This window comes from Amblyomma maculatum, chromosome 7, assembly GCF_055883805.1.
Source record: "Amblyomma maculatum isolate TAMU_Amacu chromosome 7, ASM5588380v1, whole genome shotgun sequence".
In the NCBI taxonomy this organism is placed as follows: domain Eukaryota; kingdom Metazoa; phylum Arthropoda; class Arachnida; order Ixodida; family Ixodidae; genus Amblyomma; species Amblyomma maculatum.
Genome location: NC_139350.1, coordinates 46,920,334 through 46,937,363, shown reverse-complemented (window position 1 = coordinate 46,937,363; position 17,030 = coordinate 46,920,334). Strand labels below are relative to the sequence as shown.

At 47.2% G+C, this 17,030-nt stretch overlaps 1 protein-coding gene across 1 annotated transcript in view; it reads right to left on the bottom strand.

The window, feature by feature from the left end:
• Positions 1-6,517: 6,517 nt before the first annotated feature.
• LOC146183132 (26S proteasome non-ATPase regulatory subunit 3-like) overlaps positions 6,518-17,030 on the bottom strand; it is a 178,811-nt gene continuing 168,298 nt past the window's right edge. Inside the window, exon 15 of the mRNA XM_084609030.1 lies at positions 6,518-6,680. Coding sequence (XP_084465156.1) covers positions 6,597-6,680 — 84 coding nt within the window. The 3' untranslated portion in view covers positions 6,518-6,596. The remainder of the gene's footprint in view (positions 6,681-17,030) is intronic.

Genomic DNA, 17,030 nt, shown 5'->3' with positions numbered 1-17,030 from the left:
GCTTGAGAACCAGCATAACGGTAGCAAAAGCACAAAAGAGGGAACATAGTATTACAATGGAATTCTATGAGCTAGCGTGCACATGACCAAAATTTTGGCGTCTGTAAATATGTAGCAATTGTTCAAATAAAGTCCTGTGTTCATTCTTTTTTTTTTAAATCTACGGCTTTTCCTGATCTGAAGATTGAACCGTACATGCACTGCATGTACCATACCGAGATATTTTTGTGGTCTCCATAGATATTGGAAAAACAACACACATTCAACGCATTTATTTTTTGCGACGAGCAATTAACGACGAGGCGCAAATATTTTACTCTGCCCGGTACCACTCGCATACCGCGCTTCAACAGATTGCGCGGGAGGGTCGCAAGGGAACGCCGTCTGGGTTAAGGCAGCGCAATCTAGAAAGGCTGGTCGATGTGGGTGACGTCACGGAAGGAGCGCGCAGGCCTTCTTTCATGGCACCGTGTCCACCCGAACTATACTGCACTGCACCTTCCTTTTTCCAAAACCTTAAGTAAACCCCGCTCTGATCCCGACCGCCGGCGGCCGTGTTTCGATGGAGGCGAAACGGAGAGGCGTCCGTGTGCTGTGTGACGTCAGTGCACGTTAAAGATCCCCAGGTGGTCGAAATTACTCCGTAGCCCTCCACAACGGCTCCTCTTTCTCTCTTTCCACTTTGACTCTCACCTTCCTCCCTTACGGCGTGGTCGGTTCAGGCGCCCACAGAGCAAATGTGACAGATACTGCGCCTTTCCTATCCTGTGAACAAATTATTATTATTACTCGGTTACGTTTCGATGGAGGCGAAATGAAGAAGCGTCCGTGTGCTGTGCGATGTCAGCAACGCTGATGTCAGTGCACGTTAAAGATCCCCATGTGGTCGAAATTACTCCGGAGCCTTCCACTACGGCACTCCTTTCTCTTTCCTGTTTCACTCTCACCTTCCCTTACGACGCGGTTCACGATTTTTTTTTACCTTTTTTTTTCATTCCAAGATCAAATTTGCTTACGTTGACGGCTTGAAAACCTGGCGCAGTGAAACCTTCGCTTCAAAAGCAGAAACGATCCCTTGGCGTCTTGATGCTATTGCGGGCTCACGACACATGAGGCGGCATTTAGGCATATGCCGAAATGAACCACGAATGTGCACGGCTTACAAGACCGCGGACCTCCGCATATCATGCACCAAGGGCAGCTGATAAATCCGCTCTTCACTGTAACTGCATATCGATGCACATGAGCAGCAAGGAAAAGCGGACTGGCGAAGGCGTTCACTTTTCGTTTGCTGCCTCGATCAATACAAAACCGTGCACAGTTTTCCCAGCCGCCATTATTACTTACGACAAACCAAAATAAAGTGAAGACATGGACGCGCGCACCGAAGACAGACAAAAGATCGCTTCCATTTCTCGACCGTACAACCAGAAATATGACAAAGGCTCATACGCAATTTCACGCGAAGTGATTGAAGTTATTCTGGAGAAACCAGATCAGATCAGTGACATTTACTAAAACGTTACCGTACCTGTACAGAGACCATATATATTAGAAGTGCAGTCATTGCAGCCTTCGGGTGCTTCGAATCTCAAACGAACTGTGTGCGTTTTTGGATATCACACGAAGCCATGAGGATGAAAAACATTTATTTTATATATATATATATATACAGGGAGGGTACGGGAGCGGTCCAACGCACATATTATGGATGCAGACGAAACTGAAGGACCAAAAAACGTCAATCTCCCGTGTGTGTTACCCCTTTTCATTTTATATTTCACTTATTTCCCGTTTTGTTTCCTTTCCTCTACCCCTCAAATCTTTTTTTTTTTATGCAAGTATAATTCAAAAATTTTCTTTGCTAACCAATTCTTGGCCGATCCCCCTCTGTGGGTATGTGCCATAAGTTATTTGGTCAACAACAACAGCAATCCGAAAAACAATGAACAAGCCATATCCGAAGCCTTGTCTTTCCGGAATACATTTTGCGTCCATGGTGGAGATGATCGTGATGTGCACTACCGCCAGCTTTGATCTGGGTGGTTCAACGTCCCAAAGCGACTCAAGGCTATCAGACGCCGTAGTGAAATTTCGACCACCTGGGGTCCCTCAACGAGTGACAGAACACAGGCGCCTTGCTTTTGACATCGATCGAAAAGCGGCCGTCACGGCCGGGATTCGATTCCGCATCATTGGGAACAGTAGTCAAGCGCCCTACCTAACCACTGCATCACAACGGCGGGGTGCGCCGCCAACTTTCAGTGTAGTTATGCGGTCTGCATGGGAGTGAAGCCAGCACTCTCAGCTGCTTGGCCTACAGCACTCCTGTTTTACCACCATTGATTGAGTGATTGAAAACTTTATTGCCACCGATATAGGAGGTTCCCCTACTCAGGTACGCAGACCCGAATAGGGGGCTGGAACTCCACAACTAGAAGGTCGCAAAAAATACACTGATTCTTCGCGGCCTCAGCCGCTAGGCGGATGACTTCTTTTTGGGTCTTAAGGTTTTCGCTTTGTAGAAGGGACTCCCAAGCTTCCGTGTCTTGAATGTTGGCCATTGTCCCAGGCGAAAAGGGGCATTGCCAGATTATGCGGTCTAGTGTACCTCTCTGTCCGCAGTGTTTACAGTTTTCGTGCTGTCTGTCTACTTTTAAATGGTGCAGCCATACTGGGCTGGGGTAATTTCCGGCCTGTAGTCTGCAAAGACTTTTGGCCTCTTCGTTGCTCAGCAGTTTATGTGGAGAAATTTTTCTGTTGAATTTATAGAAGTCACAGATGTCGTAGTAGGTGTTTAACCTCTCATCTGGTTCTAGGTTGTCGACCTGCTCGACGTTCGTTTGGTGGTAGATATCTCGAGCGAGCGTGTGAGCGGCTTCGTTTCCAGACCTGGGGTACATTTTACTGTGATTCTCCGTGAGACCACCCTGGATTCTAAAATTTTCTTAACCGCGGTCGGTACTCTTCTTTTTGTGCAGTTCGAAATGGCTGTTTTGCTGTCGCTTATTATGACTTCAGCTTTTGTGCCGACGAAGGCTAGCGCAATTGCTCTCTGCGGCGGTGACCGCATTTCTTTTTATCGATTCCGTGATTAGAGGGGTACAGGCTCCGTCCACTACTGACGCGACTGCAGCTCCCGATTTCCCGGCAGCTGCGTCAGTGTAAGCCACGAAGTTCGGGTCAAGCTTGCTCATCTTTTCGATGGCTTTGGCTCTGTCTTGTCTCTTTGTTGTGAACGGGGCTCATGTTTCTTGGCATGGGTGGGATGTACTAAAGTGGTTCTGCAGTTTTGGCTCAGGTTGGTCTTGAGGTCAGTGTCTCTGTTGTGCTGGAGCCCGACCCATTCTAGAATTTGCCTTCCCGTTTCGGATTGATTGAGTCTCTTCATTTATGCTATTTCTCTGGCTTCCATTATTTCTTCCCATATGTTCTGTACCCCCCCCTCTCAGCAGTCTGGTCGTGGAGGTGTCACTGGGAAGGCTGAGTGTGCTTTTGATGCTTTTCTTTATTACTACGTGTATTTGTTTCCTTTCCCTTGCTGTCAGGTTTAGATAGGATGTTGCATATCGAACCCTGCTGATGATATAACCCTGTACTAGTCACAGGATATTTTTGCAGTTTTTGAGATACCCTTCTCATGAGACCCTTTATCGGGTTATTAGCGTCTGCATGGTAGCTCTACAGTCGCAAAGCTAGGAAGCAAGATGACTTTATTGCCGTCGATGTAGATGCCCCTCCCTCAGGAAGACCCTAGGGGGCCTCCAAGGGAGAGGGAGCCCCGCACGTCTTTCGAAAAGCGGCCCATGACAGACGAATTATTCGAACTTGCTGCTCAGGAGCCCGGTTCCGGTGGAGGTCATCCTAGGTTTCTTTCTCTCTGGTTCCATCATATTACCGGGAGACTCGGGGCATTCCCAAATGAGATGATCCTGATTGGCTATTATCCTGCATTTGGTGCAGAACTTTGGATGTTCCTCTCCCTCCCTGTATTGATTTTCTAGTCTCTGCATTCATTATAGGTGTGAGATTGATCTGGAAGTGGGAGGTCTAACCTTTCATTCCTGTGTGCAGCCGTGATTTCCGTGTACGTGATGAGCGGATCCTTTGACCTGGGTAAAGCCTGTTTCACATGCAAGCGAAAATGCTAGCGATTTCTGCCGCGGCGGCGCAAAAACCGGGAGAATGTTTTTGCAGGTCGACGATGCGCAATCACGTGACACATGGGTGACGTAGCCTACACGTCATGTACGCGTATCTCGCGGAGTAAGAGGAAGCGCTCGCGGCAGTTTTGTTGAGGGGCTTTAGTTTTGTCCACGCCATGGCTCCTCCTCCAACACAGTCTTCTCCCCTCCCCCATGGCTTCAAGCAGTAAACAGAATCCCCGCCCCCCCCCGGGGGAATGAGTGAGCGCAGATTTTGTGCGTTCGCAGTCTTTTGCATTCGTTCTCTTTCTTCTCTGGTGGTCTGGCGGGGTTAGAGCTGGTATTCGAAGCGACGCAGAGACTTCGAATCGCGAGTCTGCTTCTTCGCAGCGCGCTGCAGGGATTGTGATTGCTTCCTCACTACAATGAAAACGTGCAAGAGTACTGACATTATGCGGGGCCTCAAATATATTGAGTACCTGCGCATCAGCTTTTTAGTGGCAAAAAGCAAATACCTTTACAGCATCTTGCGGCGCGTAAACGTTGATGTTTGGAATTAAGCTGTGAAAATATACAAGATGTTACTTAGCTTACGGATACTTCACTACATATATATATAGTTGTTGTATGTACATAATTGAGGCGTAACTTTTAAGGTGCAAAAGCGGGTGATTGAGCCAGGTAAACGACAGCAAATCTTCAGCACTCCCTCCGCTGCCTCTCAAGCCAAACCAGCCCATACCTCACAGCTAGCGAAAAAGAAAAAAGGAAGCAAGCGTGCATACTGCTTTACCGAGGGCAGCTTCAAGCCGTCACTCGTTTGAAACCACGCTGTCTACGTTGTCTAGCCTGCCCGCCCCTAAAGCCCATTTATCGAGGGGCTTTACCCGCCCCTCCTTTCAACCTCTCCCTACTAATAGGAAAAAAAAATACAGAAGAAAGCGTGCGGACGGCTAGATGCTCTCCCTCCGCCAGCTCGAAGCCGCGCTACGACGGCCAAGCGCTTTTCTCGCTGCCCCAGTAGAATAAAAAAAAAAAAAAAAAAACGTCGACAGGACACGCAGAAGTGACGTAGTAGCTCTACGTCACTTTTGTGTCACGTGATTGCGCGTTCACGACCGGCAAAAATACCCTCCCGCAAAAACCTGCTTGGAGCGGCGGGGGCAGCTTCTGCGGCGAAGTTCGGGAAAGTTGGAATTATCCAATCGCCGCGAACGAGCGGCAGCACTGCTTGTCAACCAATGAGACGGCCGCGCGTTGCCACGTGACCAGTGCGAAACTTGCGCGGGAAACCATGGAAATGAGGCTGTGTTTATTTCCTCGCGTGCTGCTGGAAAAAATGTATATGAACAATAAAAAGTAATCATGATTTAATTCTTAAAACGCAAGATTTGCATTTATTTATACAAATGTTTAGAAGAAGTGACGAAATCGTATTTAAAACTGAGCTTGTTCGTTCTTGCAAGCCACCGAAACCGACTGCGAGCGTGTGTTGTTTACTAGCAACGTTGGTTTTCGCAGCGATGAAAATCGCGCTGACGCGACGCGTGTGAAACGAAGCCTCGCGAAAAGCTTCGCAGCGCAGCGCCGCGCCGCTGTTCGCTCAATCGCTTACTTGCATGTGAACCGCGCTTAAGGGTGATTCGTGGCCGCCTGGGTGTAGATATCTCGGGCGAGACTGTTAGCAGCCTCATTGTCTGGAATACTCTCGTGAGCCGTGACCCACATGATGATCTCTCTATCCAATACCTATTATCCAAGTATCCTAACAGTTTCTTTCGAAACGATCCCTTTATTAAAGTTCCTTACTGCTATCAGCGTCTAACAGAACTGTCGCAAACCGAATGAGCGCGCCAGAGGAGGAGACAAGCGCATGACGTAAGCTAGATCACGCACTCCGCCTTTCGTTTGCTACCGACAGTACTTTGGAATTTACTATGAATAGTCTGCGGTGGTCAATAAACTTGAAAGCCCTATAACGGCAGGTTTTATTCTTGTGCATGCGCCCTACCCTACGATTCGGTTTCACTAGTGCAACCGACTCGCGCACTAGTGAAACAATAAAGAGAGAGAGAAATGCGGACATTTTTCATGGCCGGGAGGGTTATACGCCGTACCAATTGCATGTTCACGGTTTTGGAGGTTTAACGTCACAAAGCGACTTAAGCTGTGAGGAACGCCATAGTGGAGGGTTTCGGTAATTTCCACAAACTCAGCGGCGCACAAATAACGTGCGCAAGCATTCCTTCCAAAAGACACTAGATTAGCGTATGTTTTAATACGGCAGCTTCATGTCCGGTGGAGTTCTGCTGGGCGAAGTGGAAAATTTCCGCGCGACAGTTGAGTAACGTTAGCGCATTGCCCGAAAGTGTCCAGAGTTATACACGTGGTAGATAGGGAAATAGTGTCCCGTTTATTGCAGCCGCAGCGGGAGGAGGAAAAGGCGCCGTCCTAGGGATAGTCGTCGTCCTCGTCCGCCATCTCCTTGGCGTACTCCAAGTCCTGCTGCTCGCGTTCTCGCCTCTCCCGCCTTTCCTGCAAAACAGGAATAGCACAAGCATTGTAGGTCTGCAAAGCACCCCTTGGGTGCAGCAAAGATCCAACGAATACAGTACCACTCTAGAGACACCGAGGGAAGCTCTGGTACTTATAGTACGGTACTCCAAAGCCATGATGAGCTGATGATTGTTCGGCAAAAAAAATGAAAAGCTGTTATATGGGCTTTAATTGCGCATAAGCGACTATGGCTATCATGTGCAAAAAAAAAAAAATCAGTGCGGCTTAACTGTTCGAAACCAAATAGGACAAAACGAAAGCTCCGTTACGCTAGGCTACACATTGCGAAACCTAACCTAGCGTAGCCAAGTGTAACGGAGCTTTCGATCTGTCTTACTTCGTTTAGAAGAGTTGAGCAAGCTTAGCCTTGCGCATAATTTCCAGCGAAGTAGCTCACCCAGCCACATCTGAGAGGTGGTCTGAAGCAGCCTGGCGCCCACGCAACAAAAATAGCTGTTATCGAAACCACCGAAGACGGCCCTACAAGGCTCTCGTCCGCGGCGGGAAGCACATCTAAAGCCCTTCTCGCACACCCAACCACAGGGTACCTGTCCTTTTAACCGAGTGCCGAATCACGTAATTCGTCACGTGGCCACAGCTGGCGAGGCAGGGTTCGGTGCGTTGCAGCGGCTGTGGCGCGTCACGTGGCATGACTTCACGTCACACCCCGGCTTAAAGTGCACCTTATCGAAAAAAAAAAAAAAGGCGCCTATTGCCGAGGCAAAGTTCGTCTGTTCCTCCACGATTCAAATCTCCAGTGAGATGAAAACGGAATTTAGGGCCATAGTCGGCATTATACACGCCAACAGGGGAGAGGCTCGTAACGAGAGAGTAACGAAGCACGGGCAGAACGCAGGATCCCGTACACCAATTTCCAATGGCCCTACGAAGAGGGAAGATAATGACGGGCGAATTCTCGCTCTTCACCCTGCTCAGGTCGGCACAACGAGGAGACCAGAAGAGTTCCCCTGATAAGATGCAAAACACGACGGGTATCCCATGGAACATGCATCGAGCAGGATTGCGTTGCCTGTACGGAAAAGGCGTGGCTTCTTTCCTTCATGTATTTTAACGAGTACCCTCATTTACCCTTCATTTATCTGCTGACAGCCGGAAAGGTAATTTATGCCTTGGACAGCGCTCACTAAGGGACGATACAGAACACGTACTGAGCTGTGGGCCTAAGTTATTTACTGAACCGAGGCAGTCACCCGTTGAACTGGTGTTGCCAGGTGGGAAAGCAAGTCATACCTGAGGCTGTGCATTACCGTCCAAAAATAGAAAACCTGAAAAGAGCGCACGTTTGAGGAAAACCAGCACCTAGAAAACAATAATCTTGTCCGGATGGTAGCCAATAAGGGTTCTTCCGTCCAGCCAAAGTTGCGCAGCACTAAGATAAAGCGATCCTTAAATGCCGCTTTTTAAAAGTAAAAAGTAAGGCATTGACCGTGCATGACAGCCTTCAGTTGTTATCGGCATTCGTCTGCACTGGGCTGCTTTCTGATCTCAATGCGCTGAAAAAATCAATCGAATTTAATTAGGCAGCAACAATCAACTCTCCCGTCTCTCAGCGTCAGCAGGAACACTGTCGTCCACCGAAATCCCTCACCGACATCGACTGGAGGAGGCGGCGGAAAGCGTGTGACAAAGTTATAAAACGGTCGTACGTGAAAAAAAGAAAGAAAAAAAAAAAAACCGACCCGCTCTCTTGCTGCCTACGCTTGGGCCGGCCATGCCATGGCTTACAAACATCCTTATCCGACCTCGAGGGGCGGCATTGACGGCACTGCAGGCAACGAAGTTCCTCGTATGCAGCCCATGCAACTTGATGGAGCTCGGATTTGCAAACAAAACGTCGGCAAAACTGCGTGACAAAGGCATCGCAGTGCTCTTTTTCAAGGCACGATAAAGATGATTGTAGGAGTCTTTTAACACTTTCAAACGATCGCTAATCACGACGCGGCTTCATTTAGGGACCAATTTGGTCAGCACGTTTGAGAACCGTAAGGCCGCAACACGGGCTAGAGACGGGTGTCCTAATGGTCACCTGTCTAATGAACCGTGTCGTAACATGATCAACGCAAGGGGCATCTCGCTCATCAATGGCCGCTGTGATTTTGAAAAGCAGAATGCTCTTGCATGACAGCGGAATGGACTGCGCAGAAGGTTAGCAGAGTAGTACGCAATAGCAATCACTGGTAAGGATAGGGTAATCGCAATATATAAAAAAGAAACCAGACCGGCTCAAAAGCTTTTTAGAGCAGTCTATTTCTACGGCTTACGATATAATAAGTAAAACAAAAAAAAAAAAAAAGCTTTAATGTACTGCTCTTAAAACGAGCACTACACAGTAAATTGTAAAGAAAGAGCGCACAATAAAAAAGGCTGGCGCTTCAGACGAGGACCAAGGAGAGAAAAAAAAGCCCTCCCCTTAGCCGTCTTTCTAAATCAAACATTAGCTTGTCTATTCTTACAAAAAGAAAAACAATAAATAAATAAATAAAAAGTGACATACAAAAAGATGTATAGAATTTTTTTGCTGTGTCTAATGTAGGCCTAGACATTTTTTACCCCTCAATTCACGAAAAAAAAAAAAAAAAAATGGGGGACACTTACGCGCAGCCTTTCTCTTTGCTTACAACGCACTCTCAGGGTAGCGTGCTTAACCATTTTTCACCCAATAACATTTTTTCTTTATTACAGCATATATTGCATATGTTATTGTGGCTAATAGGTGTCCCTATTCAATAATTTACAAAACCAGGTTATGCGATACTAAGACAGCAGCTTTCATTCGCGAAATTCGGGAATCTCGCACAAACATTAATCAAATGTATATATATCCACTCAGAAAGCAGGCAATTAAAAATCTAAATATACGTCTTGTGCGTAATTTTGTCAGAATACGAACTAGCGTTAAATTTAAAGTACTCTTCTAACTGAAATTACCGCCGTCAGCAAATTAAAATATTGATTCCTCGCGCAGTGCAGTGCCAAGGTCGACTCCGAACTATTTTGCAAAAAAAAAAAAAAAAAAAGTAAATAAAAAGAAAGAGAGAGAGAGAGACGCAGTGCGGAACAGTGGGAGAGTATGCTCTCCAGCGGCAACCCAATCCTGGACTGGTCACCCATGCCCAGCGAGCAGCAAAACTCGGTGGTGCCCTGGAATAGGGGCGCCAGTCCTGTGAGACGGAGCCAAGCCATCGACGAAAAGAAGATGAAAGAACTCTGTCGGCAATAATAACTGTGAAGTAGAGCAATAAAGTTGATCCTATCCTATTCTATCCTATCCGCCACATTGCAGGTGTTAGGGCTAGGGAGAGTAACGGTATCCGTCCGAACTAAATTAGAGCTAACGGACGTCATATTTTCGCACGAAGCTGTCGCTTGCCCCTACAAAAACAGGGCCCGCTTGCACAAAACAATCTTAAGACTGTCTTAGCTAAGTCCAGACTTAACTGGAGTCTAAAGAATAGGCCACTAGCATGGACGCTTAAGACTGGAGTCAAGACTGGGCTTCAGTCCTGACTTGAATAAGTCGCTTGTATGATTACGACTCTAGTGCTGTCTTGGTTAAGACACAAGGACGCCAGGTGTCTAAGTAGAGAAATTAGGGAAATACAGGGATGCGCTGGCACTGTCCCTGTTGTAAGATGTACACATTCCGTCAATTTTGCGTTGTGTAAAATCCGTGCCATTGCTTTTTGCGGCTTAAGATTGTGTTACGAGGAAAAATGCCCCAAGTGGTTGCTGAGGCCGTTCTGGGAAGCCACTCTGGTGAACATGAACCCGAAGCGTTCGACGTTCGGAACACGAGCCGTCTTAAATAAGCTTGGTCTTTCTAAAGACACCATTTAAGTCCGGACTTAGCTCGGACTTTATCGTGCAAGCCGGCCCAGGTGTCCATCGCTTCACGCAGACAGGCCATATTTATTGAGGCCGGACATGGTCTCCTCCTCGCAAGACGCAACTCTGCGGTGTCTCAGCCCTCTTGCGCATGCGCCGCTATGATCGGACCAAGCAGACGATCTCGCGTTGCGCCTGGCCAGCGCCATATACGTCGCGGGCTCCCAAAACCGCGTGCAACAGAGAATACCAACTGTCACTGTAGGCGTCCAAACCTTTCGTCATCCGTGAAACGGAATGAGTGCATAAAAATGAAAATTCCCAACGCCACCCGGCCGGCTCTGTCTACAACATAGTCGATATGGGCGATGCAGACGACACGAGACGAAGCGTGACTAAGGGGTCTCAGTGGCCTTTGCGAAAGAATGCGACTTCCGCCCCATTTTTAGTTATGCAGCCCGAATAGTGAAGGCTTCTCCTAAGCTTCCTTCTCCACGCACTGTGGGCTGAGAGAGGCCAACTTTCTCAGCGTCGCTTTTGAAGGGATACATGATGCGTTTTCTTGGACAAAGTGACGCCCAGATAGATTATTACAAGCGAAGTTGGGATCATTCCTTGAGGCGAAATCAGATGTGATCACACACACACACACACACACACACACACACACACACACACACACACACACACACACACACACACACACACACACACACACACACACACACACACACACACACACACACACACACACACACACACACACACACACACACACAAAAATAGAAAGCCAATACCGACCTAAGAGAAGAGCAGCGACGCTGAAACCTGCGTTAAACGGCTACTTGGAGGGTGTATTGACATGTGCGCATTCTATGATTCAGCTAAAGCCGAAAGCAGTGCGGTAATATTAAAACGTGCCCGTTTCGTGGCATCAGTCCAGACGATTTCTGCGAGAAACACTACGCCTGTGACATCACGACTTAATATCTACGTTACGGACCATTCCCAGGGTGAACAAATTTTGAGGCCTTTATTAGGCCACGTTAGGTATTTACATGTGACGTGATTTCTAGCCTCTATTATCGCATTCAATGCGAGCTGTAGTTTTTTCCAACACTGTATGTGACGTCACCGATTAGTAAACCGAAACTAGTTTCCGATCATGAAACCACATAGGTTTACATTTGCTCTTTTTATTTTCGTTTTAATAATAGTACTATAAAGATGATTTCGTTTATGGGGCTTTAACGTCCCAAACCGACTGAGGCTATGAAGGTCACCGTAGTGGAGGGTTCCGGAAATTTCAACCAAGGGCAACTCCGGGGGTTTTTTGACATTCAATATTCAAATAAAAATTTTACTGTAGATTCTACTCTCCGTCTGACGCATTCTGCAAAATTTGGGCGCCGTACAATAATCCGTTCGCGCGCAACACGACTTTAAAATATGCTGTTTTCATGGCTTAAGTTGAGACTATTTCTGCCGGCAACACTGAGTTTCTGACGTCACAAACAGTATACCAGCGTTACTGTCCACTTCCCGCATTATTATGAAATTGTGAGGCTTATATTGAACTACCTCAGACATTTTATGCAATGCTTCATGATTTCCATACGTTATTTTCACCATCCAACGCGCGTACGTGTTTTTCTAATACTGAGTGTGATGTCACCATTTCGTCAAGCGGGACGTCGTTTCTGGCCGTGAAAGCAGTTTCGGTTTCGATTTGCTGTTTTTTCTTTTTAAAAATACTCCTATTTGGAATTTCGAAAAACGGTTTTTTGTGTTGAAGTCAGGACTTGCCGAGGAATGTAATTCAACCAAAAACACGAAATGATGAAAAAACCACCGGAGTTGACCTTGAACGCGCACTGACATAGCATGGTACACGCGGGCGCCATGCTTTTTGCCTCCATCGAAAAGTGGCCGCCCGGATTCGATCCCGCATCCTTAAGAACAGCAGTCGAGCACACTAACCACTGCACCATCGAGACGGGCAGTTTACAGAATTATGGAAAACACTTCGTTCTGTCACTGACAGGGGACATCGAGGAATGTGATGCAATCAATAAATCAGTAGTGAAAAAAAAAAAAAAAAAACGCCCGCAGTTGCTGCTTAGCAAAAAACCGCAAGTGCGCCCACGTCGCACACCTCACGAACGCGTTCTGGCCGAAGTGCAGCTCGAATTGAAGTCGGGTCCACTGGCTCAGTATCAGTAGAGCGTCAAACCGCGATGATACAACCGTGTTGCGGCAGGACTGGCTCGCAAAAAAAAGTACGAAAACGCCGGCACTCCACTGAGCCCGGAGCAATATACTTGGCTTAGCTACAAATATGCCTTACTGCATTCGTCGTAAATGACCCCCGCGTATGGCAGCGCTCATCACTTGTGTTTTTTACCCCTTGGCCTGTACAGTGTTGACAAAGGTTGTACCTAATACTTCGCAACTCACATCCGCTCCACAATACTGTATATACTCACAGGATACCCTCTCCCCCTGCTGAGCCAGAGAGGACCTGGGCTTCATCCCGGACGCTTTCTGATGGAGACGAAACGCAACGTGCCCGCGTACTGAACGACGTAGTGGTACGCTTTAAAAAACCCCAGGTGGTCGAAAGTGTGCGGAGCTTTTCACTTATACTCCCCCAGAGCCGGAGTTGAATACGATAAAATCAAAACCAAATCGGTTCATCCCAATCCGAGCCTTAATCTTTTGAGCCCTGAGATAACTGTGTCTCCTTGGCGGTCACCAGTGGCGGGAACTGACAACGGGCTGTTTGCAGCCGAATAAAATAGGATTTGAAGCAGCAATTTCAGGTTTTGTAGCACGGAAAATCGCATTTTGCTCCAGCTATTGTAGCAGAAAAAAAAAAAAAAAAAAAAAGGTTCCGCAACGAAGTACTGAAGCACACAGAAACGGGGAGCTGCAGCAACACTTCCGCTTCTGGGGGGCAGCACGTTCAGGTTCTTACCGTGATATCCCTCCCTCTTACGCGAGCGCACCGCGCACGCACGAACAAATGCAATAAAGAACCTACACAAAAATGTCATCATTACACTGGCCTTCACAAAAGAAAAAAAAAACTATACAAAGGAACTAATATAGAATTCTGCTGAAAACGGTATCATCTTTACTCAGGGCGAAAATTAACTAGCCAATGCCGCCGCATTTCAACGACTAGCATGGGAGAGCCAGCAATTCTTCTCGGTGCGTTATGAACGCTCGAATGATCCCAGCCTGCATGTTTGGCAGTCCGTTACGAGTACCGCACGAAATGTCTCGCGGTGTTCCATTTGTTCACAAGAGTAGCGGTGATGTCCAAAGACGAATAGCGCCTTTTCAAAACAGCCTCGAACATAAAATACGTTCAAGACATTTTTCGAAATCATGGTTCGCGTGCAGCGTCAGTTTAATCGCCAGTGGTGATGTAGTCCCATTCCCGCTGAGGCGAGAGCAAATCACGCAACTGCACGTGTGAAAACGAAACTATGCTGGATACATCCTGCGCGGTCTGGCTCAGAGGCTGTTGTTTCAGACTTCTGCTTTTGCCAGTGTTTACTAATTGGGCTTCTCACCACTATATAGTAGCAGCACCATATGGCATTCGGCGCAGCCCGTGTGAGCGGTATTTTCCCTCGGAGCGCTGAGCTCTATGCATATACCACATCTTCCACGCACTAGTTTAGCAATGCCTGCCTCACGCGTCTTCTAGCGATCTGCGAATGCTATCTGCACCCTTCACCTTGCGGTGGAGTCTGTTCGGCAACGGAGTCCACTGCTGCGGGAGCTATTGAAATCCCTCTTCTTCGGGAGGGCATGTTTTCTCTAGCTGTAGTCAACAAGGGGAGGTTCTTCAGCAGTCCTGGGCCATTTTCCCCGTATTGAATACTTCTCGACACCAAGCCGAAGGCAGCATATCATATTTAATAACGTAAATGGAAATTAGAATAGAAAAAAAAATTCGGGTGCCGCAATACACGCCCCACGTCGAGGATGACTTAAGACTGGTCCTTTTCTGCTGACTTCCCTGTAACCTAATTTGTAGAGTGGATGCATCTATTGTCGAGTGCCCTTCCTGGAAACTTTGTACTCACTCACAGAAGGCTGCTCCAATACTTTCCACTACCTTGCAATGAATGGAGAGTAACCTAATTGTATCGAATTGGCCCTGTTGCTATTTTACCCTTCAGGCATGTTCGAGCGCAAGAAGCGCTGCATACACAGCGCTGATCATAACCTAATTTGTAGTGTGGATGCATCTATTGTCGAGTGCCCTTCCTGGAAACTTCGTACTCACTCACAGAAGGCTGCTCCAATACTTTCCACTACCTTGCAATGAATGGAGAGTAACCTAATTGTATCGAATTGGCCCTGTTGCTATTTTACCCTTCAGGCATGTTCGAGTGCAAGAAGCGCTGCATACACAGCGCTGATCATAACCTAATTTGTAGTGTGGATGCATCTATTGTCGAGTGCCCTTCCTGGAAACTTCGTACTCACTCACAGAAGGCTGCTCCAATACTTTCCACTACCTTGCAATGAATGGAGAGTAACCTAATTGTATCGAATTGGCCCTGTTGCTATTTTACCCTTCAGGCATGTTCGAGCGCAAGAAGCGCTGCATACACAGCGCTGATCATAACCTAATTTGTAGTGTGGATGCATCTATTGTCGAGTGCCCTTCCTGGAAACTTTGTACTCACTCACAGAAGGCTGCTCCAATACTTTCCACTACCTTGCAATGAATGGAGAGTAACCTAATTGTATCGAATTGGCCCTGTTGCTATTTTACCCTTCAGGCATGTTCGAGCGCAAGAAGCGCTGCATACACAGCGCTGATCATAACCTAATTTGTAGTGTGGATGCATCTATTGTCGAGTGCCCTTCCTGGAAACTTCGTACTCACTCACAGAAGGCTGCTCCAATACTTTCCACTACCTTGCAATGAATGGAGAGTAACCTAATTGTATCGAATTGGCCCTGTTGCTATTTTACCCTTCAGGCATGTTCGAGCGCAAGAAGCGCTGCATACACAGCGCTGATCATAACCTAATTTGTAGTGTGGATGCATCTATTGTCGAGTGCCCTTCCTGGAAACTTTGTACTCACTCACAGAAGGCTGCTCCAATACTTTCCACTACCTTGCAATGAATGGAGAGTAACCTAATTGTATCGAATTGGCCCTGTTGCTATTTTACCCTTCAGGCATGTTCGAGCGCAAGAAGCGCTGCATACACAGCGCTGATCATAACCTAATTTGTAGTGTGGATGCATCTATTGTCGAGTGCCCTTCCTGGAAACTTCGTACTCACTCACAGAAGGCTGCTCCAATACTTTCCACTACCTTGCAATGAATGGAGAGTAACCTAATTGTATCGAATTGGCCCTGTTGCTATTTTACCCTTCAGGCATGTTCGAGCGCAAGAAGCGCTGCATACACAGCGCTGATCATAACCTAATTTGTAGTGTGGATGCATCTATTGTCGAGTGCCCTTCCTGGAAACTTTGTACTCACTCACAGAAGGCTGCTCCAATACTTTCCACTACCTTGCAATGAATGGAGAGTAACCTAATTGTATCGAATTGGCCCTGTTGCTATTTTACCCTTCAGGCATGTTCGAGCGCAAGAAGCGCTGCATACACAGCGCTGATCATAACCTAATTTGTAGTGTGGATGCATCTATTGTCGAGTGCCCTTCCTGGAAACTTCGTACTCACTCACAGAAGGCTGCTCCAATACTTTCCACTACCTTGCAATGAATGGAGAGTAACCTAATTGTATCGAATTGGCCCTGTTGCTATTTTACCCTTCAGGCATGTTCGAGCGCAAGAAGCGCTGCATACACAGCGCTGATCATAACCTAATTTGTAGTGTGGATGCATCTATTGTCGAGTGCCCTTCCTGGAAACTTTGTACTCACTCACAGAAGGCTGCTCCAATACTTTCCACTACCTTGCAATGAATGGAGAGTAACCTAATTGTATCGAATTGGCCCTGTTGCTATTTTACCCTTCAGGCATGTTCGAGCGCAAGAAGCGCTGCATACACAGCGCTGATCATAACCTAATTTGTAGTGTGGATGCATCTATTGTCGAGTGCCCTTCCTGGAAACTTTGTACTCACTCACAGAAGGCTGCTCCAATACTTTCCACTACCTTGCAATGAATGGAGAGTAACCTAATTGTATCGAATTGGCCCTGTTGCTATTTTACCCTTCAGGCATGTTCGAGCGCAAGAAGCGCTGCATACACAGCGCTGATCATAACCTAATTTGTAGTGTGGATGCATCTATTGTCGAGTGCCCTTCCTGGAAACTTTGTACTCACTCACAGAAGGCTGCTCCAATACTTTCCACTACCTTGCAATGAATGGAGAGTAACCTAATTGTATCGAATTGGCCCTGTTGCTATTTTACCCTTCAGGCATGTTCGAGCGCAAGAAGCGCTGCATACACAGCGCTGATCATAACCTAATTT